General features: G+C 28.6%; 5 protein-coding genes across 6 annotated transcripts in view; 4 read left to right on the top strand and 1 right to left on the bottom strand.

The window, feature by feature from the left end:
• The first annotated feature begins 798 nt into the window (after positions 1-798).
• Positions 799-2,060, top strand: LOC145746508 (uncharacterized). Its single transcript, XM_082564804.1, has one exon. The coding sequence runs from the start codon at positions 817-819 to the stop codon at positions 1,780-1,782; it is 966 nt and encodes a 321-aa protein (XP_082420930.1). The 5' UTR covers positions 799-816; the 3' UTR covers positions 1,783-2,060.
• LOC145746509 (guanosine-3',5'-bis(diphosphate) 3'-pyrophosphohydrolase MESH1-like) lies at positions 2,060-3,753 on the top strand. The gene is made up of 4 exons (XM_082564805.1): positions 2,060-2,197; positions 2,339-2,474; positions 2,780-2,940; positions 3,178-3,753. Exons 1-4 carry the CDS (start codon positions 2,092-2,094, stop codon positions 3,309-3,311), a joined length of 537 nt encoding a protein of 178 aa, XP_082420931.1. The 5' UTR covers positions 2,060-2,091; the 3' UTR covers positions 3,312-3,753.
• LOC145746507 (ribitol-5-phosphate xylosyltransferase 1-like) lies at positions 3,099-5,209 on the bottom strand. The gene is made up of 5 exons (XM_082564803.1): positions 4,959-5,209; positions 4,740-4,884; positions 4,312-4,614; positions 3,966-4,142; positions 3,099-3,886 (listed from the first exon to the last, which is right to left on the bottom strand). The coding sequence occupies exons 1-5, from the start codon at positions 5,113-5,115 to the stop codon at positions 3,475-3,477; spliced, it is 1,194 nt and encodes a 397-aa protein (XP_082420929.1). The 5' UTR covers positions 5,116-5,209; the 3' UTR covers positions 3,099-3,474.
• Positions 5,210-5,709: 500 nt separating this feature from the next.
• On the top strand, positions 5,710-10,297 carry LOC145746511 (vasculin-like). Its single transcript, XM_082564807.1, has 10 exons — positions 5,710-6,405; positions 6,747-6,897; positions 7,125-7,215; positions 7,355-7,488; positions 7,649-7,782; positions 7,978-8,070; positions 8,461-8,581; positions 8,889-9,029; positions 9,212-9,308; positions 9,650-10,297. Exons 1-10 carry the CDS (start codon positions 6,337-6,339, stop codon positions 9,945-9,947), a joined length of 1,329 nt encoding a protein of 442 aa, XP_082420933.1. The 5' UTR covers positions 5,710-6,336; the 3' UTR covers positions 9,948-10,297.
• A 1,701-nt stretch (positions 10,298-11,998) lies between these two features.
• Positions 11,999-13,644, top strand: part of LOC145745513 (receptor-type tyrosine-protein phosphatase F-like) — a 30,044-nt gene continuing 28,398 nt past the window's right edge. For both annotated transcript variants that reach the window (XM_082563611.1, XM_082563612.1), the window contains exon 1: positions 11,999-12,226. In XM_082563611.1, the coding sequence (XP_082419737.1) occupies positions 12,133-12,226 (94 nt within the window). In that variant the 5' untranslated portion in view covers positions 11,999-12,132. The remainder of the gene's footprint in view (positions 12,227-13,644) is intronic.

The following is a 13,644-nucleotide window of genomic DNA, read 5'->3' on the forward strand; positions in this document are numbered from 1 at the left end:
TAGTTGCCAAGGCAATATTGTTGATATTAAAATCCACGCGGGGCGCTATTGATTATTTAAACGCGTGTGGAATTTTCGGAATAAAAAATATTTAATTTTTATTTTTATTTTATTTATTCAAATATATATAGGCTTGTATTACTTATAAATGGGTTTTTACATTAAAAAAATACAATTCTTTAACACGTTTTGTTAGTACTGTCACATTTATTTATAATTCTTGTTTTTATATGAATAGCATGTGCGTGTGTACGTTTTATATTTTACTCTACGTTTATTTTTTGTAATTAACAAAAACCAATTAGTGTATAATAAATTAAATAAAACAAAATGTGACGTGTTTTACTTTTTCGCGTAACTTGTACTGTTTAACTATTTGGAAAATTCTGTGAACAACGCTGCTAAAAGTTTTTAATTTAAACTTTAAATTACGCAATATGAATAAGATATTTTTTCAATGGTGTTACAGTTGTGACTCAATTTAAAAAAAAATTCCGAAGCTAACAATGCACTATCAGGAAATATTTGTCAGGCATCAGTTATTAATTATGCTGCGGTATTTATGCTGCTGGTTAAGTGTTTGCTCAGCAGGAGTTTGTACCGTTTATAACGTCTTACTCAAGGACGCTACAATATGAGAGCAATAGGGATTGAACCCACGACCTCTTGGTGATGTAGCAAGTGTACCACTACACCACGCTGCTGGTTTATTTTATTAATATTACTTTTAAATATAGCCTATTTAATAATTATATTTATATACCTAATTAAAAAATCTTCAATATTTTTTATAGAATTTATAAATATATTGTTGAAATGGCAACTTTAAAAGATGAACTTATTGGCTTAAATCAATATTTTAAATCAGTCATTGATTTAATCCCTTGCGGTGCATACATCTTAAAATCAGATCAAACGCATAAAGATTATAATGAAAATGACGAAAACCTGGGAAAAAGTGGTCGGAAAGCCAACGTTAAACGAAGAAAACTAAACCCGAAAAATATGAAAACTGTTAGTGAGAAATTGTCGCATGATTATGAGAGCGAGGATGAGGGAATAGAATTAAAATTTAATGAAAATGTTCCTAATTTAATCAACAAGGATCTTGCTGCTGATAATATAGAGGAACTGCATAAGAAAATGCGAGAAAAGCTTGCTGAAATGAAGTCAAAAAGAAAAATCGATCAGAAGAAATATGAACAACGGAAGCTAGCTAAGAATGATAAGAGTAAAAAAAGTACAAAACGTAAAGCAAAGACTACAGACCAAGAAAATGTTAAAGTAGCTAAAACTGAAACGAAAAGTTCCACAAATACTGGAGCTGAAATTCGAAATAACGAAGGAAAAATTGTGTACAGTAAATTCGATTTTGGTCAATCCAACGGCCCTGCTAAAAAAGAAAAAAAGAAAAAGACATCTGGCGGTAAAAATTATAAAAAGCTTTTAAATAAGGCTCTACATGACAAGGAAGAACATGAAAAACTAAAAGAAAATGAACCAGATAAAGCAGCCGTATTGGAACAGAAAGATGTCTGGAAAAAAGCAATGGCAAAGGCTGAGGGGACCAAAATAAAAGATGATCCTGCCATGTTAAAAAAAGCAATCAAGCGAAAAGAATCCAAGAAAAAGGCAAGTGCAAAGAAATGGAAAGAATTGGAAGAAAATGTTAGTGCTAAAATGGACAAGAGACAAGAAAAACGGGAGAAAAATATTCAAAAAAAGAAGGACATCAGAGGATCACATAAAAAACACAAAAAGAGAAAAGTCCCCGGTTTTTAATTGCAAATCATTTTGGTGACAATTTTTAATATTCTGCTTTATGTTTATTTAACATCAAACTACCAAAAAATACTTAACTTAAATTTAATTTTTACAAAATTTCTTGCTGTTTAAATATGTTAAATAATGCCTATATAAACTGATGATGAGTTATATTTTTATTCTCTTTTTGTTGAATAGTTTTATAGCAATATCGTCTATGTAAAAACGTTGCTGGAATTAAATCATAAAACTAATGTTTTTTACCCACTTAAACCTGCAAATCTTGTTTTCGAATAGATTTTAGGATTTAGTTGATTTAATTTTAAGATGGATCTACAAGTATTAGTTAAAACTGCGGATTTTGCTGCAAAAAAACACAAAGATCAAAGAAGAAAGGATCCAGAGAAAACACCTTACATTAATCATCCTATTGGTAACTTAAATAATATTAAATTATTTTAAAAATAGATATACACAAGTATTATATAAATTTACCTTGAATGATGGGACAAATTGGTATCTAAAATTTCCTAAATAAAGCAATTATTTATGTAAATGTTATTTTTATATATAGGTGTTGCTAATATACTTTCTCAAGAAGGGGGTATTACAGACTTAAAAGTTTTACAATCAGCAATCTTGCATGATACAGTGGAGGATACTAACACTACATTGGAAGAAATTGAAGAACATTTCGGCAAAGAAGTTAGGTAGGATAAAAATGTAGAAAATCTACACTAATAAGATTTTTTTTGTATAGCCTATATAACTTTAAATTAATTGCAAGGTGGCAAATGAACGCAATGAATTAAATGTAAGACATAAATGAAGTTAGTTTGTGCTATGCTAATTCATAAGAGTTTTTATCAACAAATTGTCTTAAGTTATAAACAAACCTACAGCCATAACCAATGCGTTAACCTACTCATGCTATTTAAAAAGGGTCCTGTGTCTGCAGTTTTTTAAGTCTCGTTATTATTTTAATTTTTTACATATCTCATGATTTCTAATTTAGGTTAATTGTAGCTGAAGTAACAGACGACAAGAGTTTACCGTGGCAAGAAAGAAAACGATTACAAATTGAAACTGCTCCTAATAAAAGTTTTGAAGCTAAACTTGTTAAACTTGCTGACAAGTTGTACAACTTGAGAGATCTACAGAGGGTTCCACCTCAAGGTTTGATATATTTTTAATTACTAATTTGTTTTTTAGAAAACATATTTTCGGGCTTTAAAAATTAATCAAAAACAATTGTGTTAACCTGTTAAGTCTTTTTATTTCAATAATAAAACATCCTATCAAAATATCACTTATCAAAAAAAAAACACTAAAAAAACATAATAAAAACCATAAAAAAACAACAACAGTGAAACAAAGTTTTACAGTATAACAGTAAAAAAAATGTGTTTAAAGGGTGGACTGCAGAAAGAATTGAAAATTATTTTGTTTGGGCCTCCAAGGTTATAGCAGGAGTTCGAGGAACTAACGCAAAACTAGAAACAGAACTCGATAAAATATTTGCATCAAGAGGAATAAAAACACCTTAAATTGTGGTAATTTAATAAAAGGTAGCTTTAAAAAAAAACAGGTTTTCATTACTGTATAAATCAAAATATTATTTTTTGATAAAATATATATATGTCAATATTTTATAGTAAATACCTAAATCTATCTATTTAGCACAAACTATATTCCTGTATTAAAAAAAAATTATGTTAACATTGTGTTCCATAAAAATAGATTATTAATTTTATTGATGAACTGTAATTTTAGATCGTTTTTAAATTGTTTGTACCATTGTACCAGTCTTTTACGTTTTTGCACTTTTTCTTTTAGCGGCATATCATTAAATTTTTCTAATATTTTTGGCAGTTCTTTTTTCCAGTCTTTCACATAAATAACAGGCGCCTTCACCTGTTTTAACAAACTATAGGGTGCTAGGGAGGTATTACATGTTTTAGGAGTTTGTTTATCTTCTATTATAGGTATAGAGCCATATTCCATAGCTTCATATGTTCTATAGCATTCAGCATTTTTACCAGCTGGTGATAATGTTAAATCACTGTTGAGTAACACATGTTCATATTCTAATAAGGTCTTTGCACTTTCATCTTTAATCCACCTTAAACCATAATATTATAATAAAAAAATTAGAGTTAATTTAGGGTAAAAGAAGTTATATAAAATCTTAGGATTTTGACCTTTCTCTCCATTTAAAATAGCAGTTGCTGTTGTTAAAAATCGGTTCAGTTTTCGTCAAATGTAAAATATCAGTTCTTGAAGATTGAGGATAAATTGTTCCTAGAAAATTACACACATGAGTTCTCTTAGATTCGAGATCCAAAGCATCAGGGTCAACGAAGGGAAATCTTCTATACCTGCACAAATGTGTCAATTTTAACTTTAGTGTGAAGCAATTTAAAAGTTTTGTATGTTAGATATGCAAAAAAATATTGTAATATGCTTTGACAGGAGTTAATAATGCCGTAACTTTTAAAAAAAGGTTGGTATTTAAAAAAAATACAAACAAAGCATTGAATAACTTACGCAGCTACTCCCAATGGCCATTGAAACACCTTCTTATTATCAATCAATTCTGAATCATAAATAAGGTAAACAAACTTGACCACATCTTTTGAAATATATATTTTTAACCATTCATTATCACAAGATTCATCCCCAAGAATTAGCAGACCAATATTGGTAACATGTGATAGACTGAATAAGTAAGTGATCCAGATATGGGCATGCACAGCTACCTTGCTATCTCTACCATTAAGAGTAAGTATAATGCTGTCTAATTTAGGTGGAGGGAAATGTTGAGGTAGTTTAGCATATCCTAATATATATCTGTGAATATTTAAGGTTTGCGTAGTTTAAATATATTAAACCAAAGTTCCAATTGAACTTTTATCCAATTGAACCCAATTATAATAAAAACAATGAACAGTACAAAAGAAAAAGGGTCAACATACTTTATTTCCAATTCATCATATTTTAAAATATCTTCGAATAGCCCTTTAGTTGGAGAATCAGGAATTTTTCCTTGTAAAATATTCTGCCACAAGTACATTCCAACTCCACTAGTATCCCACACTTCAACTCTTCGTTTTGGTTCAACTAAAAAGCAAAAATTAACAGTTTAGAATAAATTAATACATTATTTTACTACTCCTTTACGTTTTATCATTCACCTATGTCAAATTCTTGGTGTATTTTTTCTATTTTAAGTGTGTGAGTTTTTTTCTTAGCAAATTTTTGTTTATCCAGCATTGAATACGCGCTAAATAATGATATTATTCCATAACCAAGACACATTAAAACAACCAGTGATGTAGATTTCCATCTCATATTGATTCATGAATAGTTTGTATATTACAAAAACGGTTAATACAACAGTAAATTGTATATTTGTATCCACACAACAATAAATACACAGATGTTGTTTCTGTAATTTCATTGTTCTTTAAGGGAAATCACCGGTGATCATTGAAGCATTTTTAAACACGTTTAATAAATTTATTCAAAAACTTAAACTTATTAGAATAGTTATTTAATAATAACTAATTAATATTGTGTTGAATTAATATTAAAACAAAATATAGGAACATTTTTCTGGTGTGGCATTTATGACAGCATTTTTTCGGTTACAAGTTTTGTTACAAAATTTGTATGACGTCATAGAGATGCGCCTAAACTGACGATCAGGTGATGAAAGATGCAAACAGGTTCGAACCAGTTAATAAACGGCCAAATAAACATAAAACCAGTTGCATAAGCATATAATCTATTGATTTAGACTTTTATGTATTGTAAACATATATCTAATATAGCAGGAAAGTTACGTTTATTAGGTTTTAACGTAACTTTTAACAGTTTAATTGTTATCAACGTAACTCTAATTCTAACCAATATTATGTTTTTTTCCTTCTTTAAAATAGAAATCAAGATTGTTTTATTAAAAAAAACTTGCCTAAATACTGTTGTTGTTAAAATATCTAAATATACAAAGAAACAGAACTGAAGAAAAGAAACTGTTAACGAATTTTAACAATTTTATAAAGGCATTCAAGACGACGAGTGAATATAAAAAACTTATTGAAAATACGTGCTGACACATTTGGTGACTAATTAATCACAAAACTATATTTTAAATCCTGAGCTATAGAACAAATATCAAACAAGTTGCAATAGCGTTATCTACCTAGTTTCAAGCACTGGATCTTTCAAACCAAACACCAAACGGGGTAAAAGAAAGAAATTGTCAATCTAAATTAAATTCAATAATACTACATCAAGCTGAATAGAGATTTATTAAGCCTTTGGCCAGTGTGACATATTTATCTGCATTTAATTTTACCAACATCAATTTCCGAAGAAAAATTACTAATTAACAAATTACAGAAAATTAAACTTTTACAAGATAGTGCTTGGACTAGTGTTTGGTATTTAACGCTACCAGGACATCAACAAAACATAAACAATTTTAATATTTTTTATTAAAATGATACTCCCCAACTAAGAAGAGCATTCTTGTTGTAGCACAGGGGTCATGTTGCCCCGTGCTTAAGCATGGCCCATGTTCCAACCACTTCAGTTGACTTTGCACCATCATGGCTCAATTTTAAAACTAACAATAAGGTAAGGAAAATTAATTTTTTTTTATTTTCAAATTGGACATAAACTTAAAATTTTTGTGGTACTTGGTAGAGCTACAAATGTAACTTTTTACATTTTAATTGTTTTTAGATTAATTGATTAGTCCCTCCCTCAAATTTTATTACCTAATTTTTTGTAATTAAAATCTAAATATATAGTTTGTTATTGTAATTAAGGGCTTTTAAACAAGTAATTAATCAATTTACCAGTAGTTACCCAAAGTTTTAAAGTTAATTTTGTAAAATATTAATTAAATTAATTTCTTTTATATTAACGCTTGAATTACTCTTTTTAAAAGTTTTTCGTTCTCTTTGTATATTTAGAAACCTGATAAATTAGCAGACAATAGACCACTGCACAGTAAAATATTTTCTGAATTTCGTCCTCAAACAAGTTACAAGACAGGACCCAGTTTGGTTCGACATCATTCTTTTGAAGCCAAATCACAATTACATAGTGGTCTTGGAGACTCTGGTATTAAAACTAGGATTAAAATTTATAGAGAATATTATTTTATAAAAAAAAACAAGAAATACATTTAAATTTATAGCCTATTTAATTAATATAGGCCGTTTTGCCAAAAATTTTGGTTAAATTTTAACACATTTTTATTTTTTACTATTGAAAAATTGGTGGTTTACATTATGTTACTAGTTATATTTTCAGTAGGGTTATATTTATTGTTTTTAACTCATTTTAAGGTTATAAGGAAAGAAAAAGCCAATGGTCTAGTTCTGTACGAACAGCACAACCATTGTTATTAAGTAATCAAGCAACCAACAATGAAAAAGGGTAAATTTTTTTAATTTTTGTTGAAATTTGCATATTGAAATTTAAAACTACTTTTATTGTGTTAATTTAAATCAAATTTACATAAATTAAATTGTAAATAATTTTAAGATTGTGTTTAAAATCTTTTGTGTTTTTTTAGCACTACGAACCATCAAAACTTAAAATTAAAATCGCAAAAATTAGAGAATGGAATACTTGACTGTGAGTTTCCTTCACTTAGTGAACCAAAAGAAAAACCTAAAAAATTTGAAGATCAACCAAATAACATGTGGAGTAAGTAGTAATCAATTATATCATTTAATTTCTACGTTTTTTTTTATATTTTATAGTTTTTTTAATATTTTTTGCCTTATTTAATTTCACTTAGGTCAAATTATTTTTTGAGTTAATTTTTAGATTGTTTTATAATAATTTTGACATTGTTATTTTTTAGGAAAGCCGTTGGTGTTAAAACCAATAGACTCAGAAGCAAACTGCACAATTTCATCCAAAACAAATACCAAACAACTTCAAACAAGCTCTATTTATAAAAGTTTAGTTCCGAAAGCAAATATATCTTCTAATAAGGTAAATTAAATAATAAATTTTTTTGCAAATTTAAAGTTTTAAATTTCAATTATTTTAAACAATTTAATTTGAAAATATCAAATATCATTGCAGCCTTATTGTATATAGGATTAATAGAGTAATTTCATTAACTAAATATAATTGGCATTCCCTTGATCAGCTGCGAATTTAATTATTTGTTGATTTAATTTGCAGCCATACCGCCGAGCTATAAGTGTCCCAATGGGAAGTTTGTACAACAATCATGAAACCGATAAACAACAACATAAAACTAATATTGGACACCATGTAAGTAACTTTGTTTGCTTTAATTCAAATTAAATTTATGATAGAAATATGATTTTGTCAATTGTTTATGTTATTGGAAAATAACATGAGGTCAAGGGTTCGATCCCGACTGCTCTCATGCTGTAGCACGCTTGAGTAAGGCGGTATAAACGGTATTAACTCCTTCTGAGCTAATTCTTAATCAGCAGCTTGATTATTTAGCAATTATAATCTATAAGAACTGCTAAAGGCAACTCGAGACTGGGTTGGGGTAACAAATGTTACTCTATGTTTAGGTCGTAAAATCGACCTTTCCACAATGAGGATAAAAATATCTATAAAAAACTGTATTTATTTATTATGTTACCTATTTGATCAAAAAAATTATTTATTTTTGCTTTTTGATTGCAGACAATTGATCCAAACACGAAACGGCAGCAAAATTTCACGGAAAACATTTTAAATAAACTTCAAACAGCAGAATCTACCTCTCTCAATGGAATGGCTGTGTTCTCAAAAAAATCAAAAAGAGGTCAAGATTCGTGATTTATCTGTTTAATGTATTACATAATGTTCTATTGATTATTTAACTAACATTTTATTGATTTTGGACTTTTAGTGTGTATATAATTTACCCTTTTAAGGCTGATATTTCAGTAAAGTGTTATCTTACAAATACAAATGATTAATCTTAGTAGATAAACCCTGCAAAATAAAAACTGTTTGTGGTGCACGGGCAAGTATTTGTTAAAAGTAACAACCGTATTACCACAAATAAAAATTTTGACCATAGGGCATATTCTACTGGTGAATATTAACATATCTTTATATTTTTGTAGGAAAAAGCAGCTATTTAAAAGACCTTCGCAGCAATAAAGTTAATGATATTACCAATGAAACTACTTCAACCGACAATTCATCAAATGATCTTGCTGTAGAGATGACGCAACCACTCAACAATGGTGTTAATACAAGCAAAGGTTAAACAGTATTTTAAGTATTGTTGATATATAGGGCTAATATACAAGATTTAAACAATGAATGTATAATAAATTAAAGCTTAAATTCATTACTATTTATAACTATTTATTTTTAATTAGAAAATAAAGTTTATTTTTAATTTTACTTTACGTGATAATTTATAATTTAATATTTAAATTAGATCTGGATGCTGATTGGTCAGAAATCAAAGAAAAACAACCAATCACCGATGTCACTTTGAATTTTCCTCTTTCTAGTTCTTTAGAAGCTGAACACAGGTCTGTTAAAATTATTTTTAACCAGACTACATTTTTTATTCTCAATTCAATATAAAATGTTAATCTGTTTGTTTCATTTAAATATAGAATTTATATTTTATTAGATTACACTTATGTGTGAAATGTATTATATTCATGCGTTTAAAATTGATTTAAATTTGTATTTATTAAATTCGATTTATAAATTATTTACGTTTCCTACCTTTTATTAAATTAAATAATTTATATTGGATTCTATGTTATTTTCGACATCAAAAATATTGTTTAAAATTAAAAAAAAATTGTTTAGATTTTTTATTTTCTGAAAACTTACGTTTTAAAGTTTTTTAAAACTTTTTTAGATTTTTACGAGAAATGGGATGGACTGAGGGAAGCTCCAGCGGAAACGGAGGAGACTCTGAAGAAGAAGATGTTTCTCCTCTTACAGATGCAGAAATCCGAGAATTCTTTATGAGGAACAAAAGAAGAGGTCTTCTCGCTGTTCCCTCAATCTCCAAGAGAACGAGTGCTTTTCGGAAAGCCCTTGATGCCTGGAGCAACTCGGGTCCTCCAGTTGTAAGAAGGGATCCACAGAACGAGGTCCTCCAGGAAGAAGAAGAGGAAGAATTGCAATTTAAAGCTTGCTTCAACGAATTTTAAAATCAGTTTAACTTTTGGCAATTTTTTTTAAACAGGTTTTCTTTTTAACGTTATTTAGAATTCTATGTTTTGCAATAAATAATTTACAGCCTTTTGCAGGAATGTTGATTGTTCAATATATAAAATATTCGTTTTTATTTTCTTATATCACAGACTCTCCTGTTTTTTTTGCAATAAAAATTGTTCTTTTTTGTTTAACATGGAAAATCTTACACTCTACAGCTTTTGTATGTCTGGTTTTTATTATATGTTGTTAATTAAAAATATATAATTTTATTGAATATTTGATTTCTTAACACTGTAACATTAAAAAATATTTTGTTAAGGTTTAGTTAGGTGTCTATAGATTGATCGACTTAACTTTAAATGTCAAGTAGTTTCCCGATATATTTTTCTTTTATTCTATTTTACTGGTGACCATAATGTCTTACACTTGACCCTGTCTTAAATAAAAGAAAACTAAAATAAAAAAGAAGTTTTAGGTTCATGCAAAAATAATTTAAATAATAAGTTATTGAAGTAATTTAAATATATTAAAAAGACCAATAAATTAAAATAAGTTATCATTTAACTTTTAAATAAAAGCGGTATTTATTCTTTTAAATGTTTTTAAAAAGTCCGAAAATGTTAGCTAAAAACTGTATTAAACAAATATTTGGTTGCCGCTAGATTATGATAAAGAGACCCGTGTCGTCAGCGATATACAAACGATATGGTCCAACGGTTTTCTAAGCCACAGCGATTTTTTTGCCGTAGTCGTTTTCTAATCCGACAACTTCGCTCATTCGCTTTTATTCGTTTCGCCACGGGTAGTCGGGAATTCAATTTGCTTTTGTATTCCGCTAGACTAATATAACTTAGTAACAAGCACTTTGTGTGACCACAGCGACTTTATATTGAAAGAACTATAAAAAGATTTATTACGTAGACAAGTTTGAAAGTATATTAAAAAATGATGATTTAGTAGTGAAATTATAGTACAGAAAATAAAGTTGATTTTATAAGCGATTAGTTATTAAGTTAATATAGGTTAGGTTATGATTTAGTTTAATTTCAAACATCCTTTAAGAATACTATCAGTACTATACGAGTATATAAATGACAAAAATACAGTTGAATGTGCACTACTATACTTCTATAAAAACAAAGTTTAAGTTGTATAGCGAAGTTCACACTAAAATTCCCACCTTACTACAGTGTTGTTTTAATTCTGTTATTCTTGAACCACATTATACTTATTATTGAGCTTAGCATGTAAAGTAGAGTCCTTCAGAACTTAGTGTATGTAACTGTATTGCCTGATGACGTCAAACCAAAGTAGTTGCAGGACCCCTTAAGCTTGTCAAGAGCTTTCCTGCTGGGCAGAAGTGGAAAATCTGCATTCCAGGAACAATAGCCAGTGGTTTATTTTCGGGCACACTTAAACTGTTAATCACATTCCCAGAGAGTCGTTTTGTTATTAAACTTTTGAAAAATGTTTGTGAAAAAAGTGAAGATTTTGGTCAAAACAAATTTGAAATACTAAAACGCGTAAAATTTTGATAATCAGAATTCAATATTATTTAGAGTTTTATACTTTTTAAGATGTTAGTTATTTGTTGGCCATTTAAAAATATTTTTTTGACATTTATTAAATATTTCGTAATTTATTGCCTACAAAATTCTAAAGCTCCCCCAGGAAAAGCCGATACAAAAACAGGTTAATTTGTGCGTTTAGCGGTATCAGTTCCCCAGCCTTATTTATTATTAATAAATGGCAAAGTCAAGTACTAATCGATATAGGGCAGGTACAGAAAAAGCGAAAAAAAGGCAAAAAAAGAGCCGGGGTATACTGGCGCAAAGTTGCATTGTCTGCCCGTGTCAGTTCAAATATTGAAGTTAGGGATTTTCGTTGCGTGAATTTCAGCACCACAATGCGAAAGACAGAACTGTTAACTTGCGAAAAAATGCGTAAATTTTGCACCTTTATGTATAGAAAAAAGTTTTACATTTAATAAGTAGCAGGTGGTGAGTTAATTTTCTTTAAATATGTTTTAATTTTTTCCAGGTTTTATGCATATTTTTTTAATGTAGTGTAGCGATTCAATTAACAGAAAGCCGATTTTGTTAAACGGCTGTTAGCGTATAATTGCAAGAGACCAAACCTTATTCATCAAAGAAACTTGGATAAAACAACAACCTAAAAATGCGACGCACGATTTTAATAATCGTTAGCTGGACATTACTGATTGCTAGTTGTGCTGGAAAAAGCAGACGATTAAACAGGAATTCTCGAGAAGGTAAGTTACACATCTGTGAGCCTTGTAATTAAGCTTGTCAAGTTTATGTTTTTCGACAGTTGAACATAGGTTTTTTATTAACAGTACTTGAGAATCTTTTATTACTTTAGTTTACATTTTAAATGAATGACGTTTACGTTTTGATTTTTACTTGAATAACAGCTGTGACTTAATTGTGTCAATCGCTTACCGAAAACAACACAAACTATGTCACGACTATTGTTATTGATTTTTATTATTTCATTTTTTGAAATTAAAGAACTTAGCGTCAATTTTAATATTACCTATTATTTTTAATTTATTTTTGTATTATTTTATCAATATTTATTTAACCCTAATCAATTTGTTTTATTGAAACAGCTGGTGCTTTAGTTTGATATATTAAGAAATTACTGCCTATTATCAATAGATAAATAATTAACTTTACGACAACAAAATTATACCAAACAATATCATGCATTAAACGATAAATAACACTTGCTTTTAGCCCCCACATTTCAACAAACAACATTGCCACTTGGTAAATATACTGTATATGGTACATTCTAGGTGTTTGTATATTAGATGGTAGCAGTTTATTTTGTTTTTACGTTTGCAACACTGTAAACATTTATGTTTGTTGGTTAATAAGTTATAGCAGCTATAGATGTGCTCTATGTTTGCTGTTGTAAATATGGCCTCTTTGTTTGTGCTAGTTAGCCTTTTTTATGGTATTTAACTTTAGGTAATTGCATCATGCAAATACTGTACGTACGTTAAACAACATTGGCCTACTTTTTGCATTTTCAAATTTGTCTTTTTTTTTTAATTAGCGAATTCGTAATTCAATTTTAGCACAAAATGTAAAATAAAAACATCGTAAACAGGCACGGGAAACTTGTAACGATTTTCGGCCACTTTTAAAGAATTTTATATCAAAAACTTTCCAAGAAAATATCGACCTTCTTGTTAATTGATTTTGCTTGCAACATTTTATTTCGCTGACAGATTGCGCGTAAGCTAAACTCCCAGCTGACGTATATAGGCTTCGTTTTTATCGATCCGCTTTAAGCTCAATGTACGATTTCCCGACGTCAAGTGGCTTAATATCCAAAATATCGTTCATATGTCACCTGTATTTAATTATTAATAGAAATTGATTATAACTAAAAGCAAAGGGGTCGTTAGTCGACGGATATGTATTTGAGATCTATTGCCTTGTATTCTATTAATGTATGACAATCTGTCAAACGGTAATGTCAATATAATTGTTCAATGTTCAGCTTTAAAACCTCAATTAGGGATATTTTTATGCCAGCACTTTTGTTTTTATTAAACTTTATTTTTACACCATTTTTTTACATAAGTTTTTTGTTAGCTTTGTATTTGTTGCATCTGGTAGTTAATGTTACCAATTTATTTATCCAATTTTTATTTTT

The sequence above is a fragment of the Corella eumyota genome, chromosome 3, assembly GCF_963082875.1.
Source record: "Corella eumyota chromosome 3, kaCorEumy4.1, whole genome shotgun sequence".
Lineage (NCBI taxonomy): Eukaryota > Metazoa > Chordata > Ascidiacea > Phlebobranchia > Corellidae > Corella > Corella eumyota.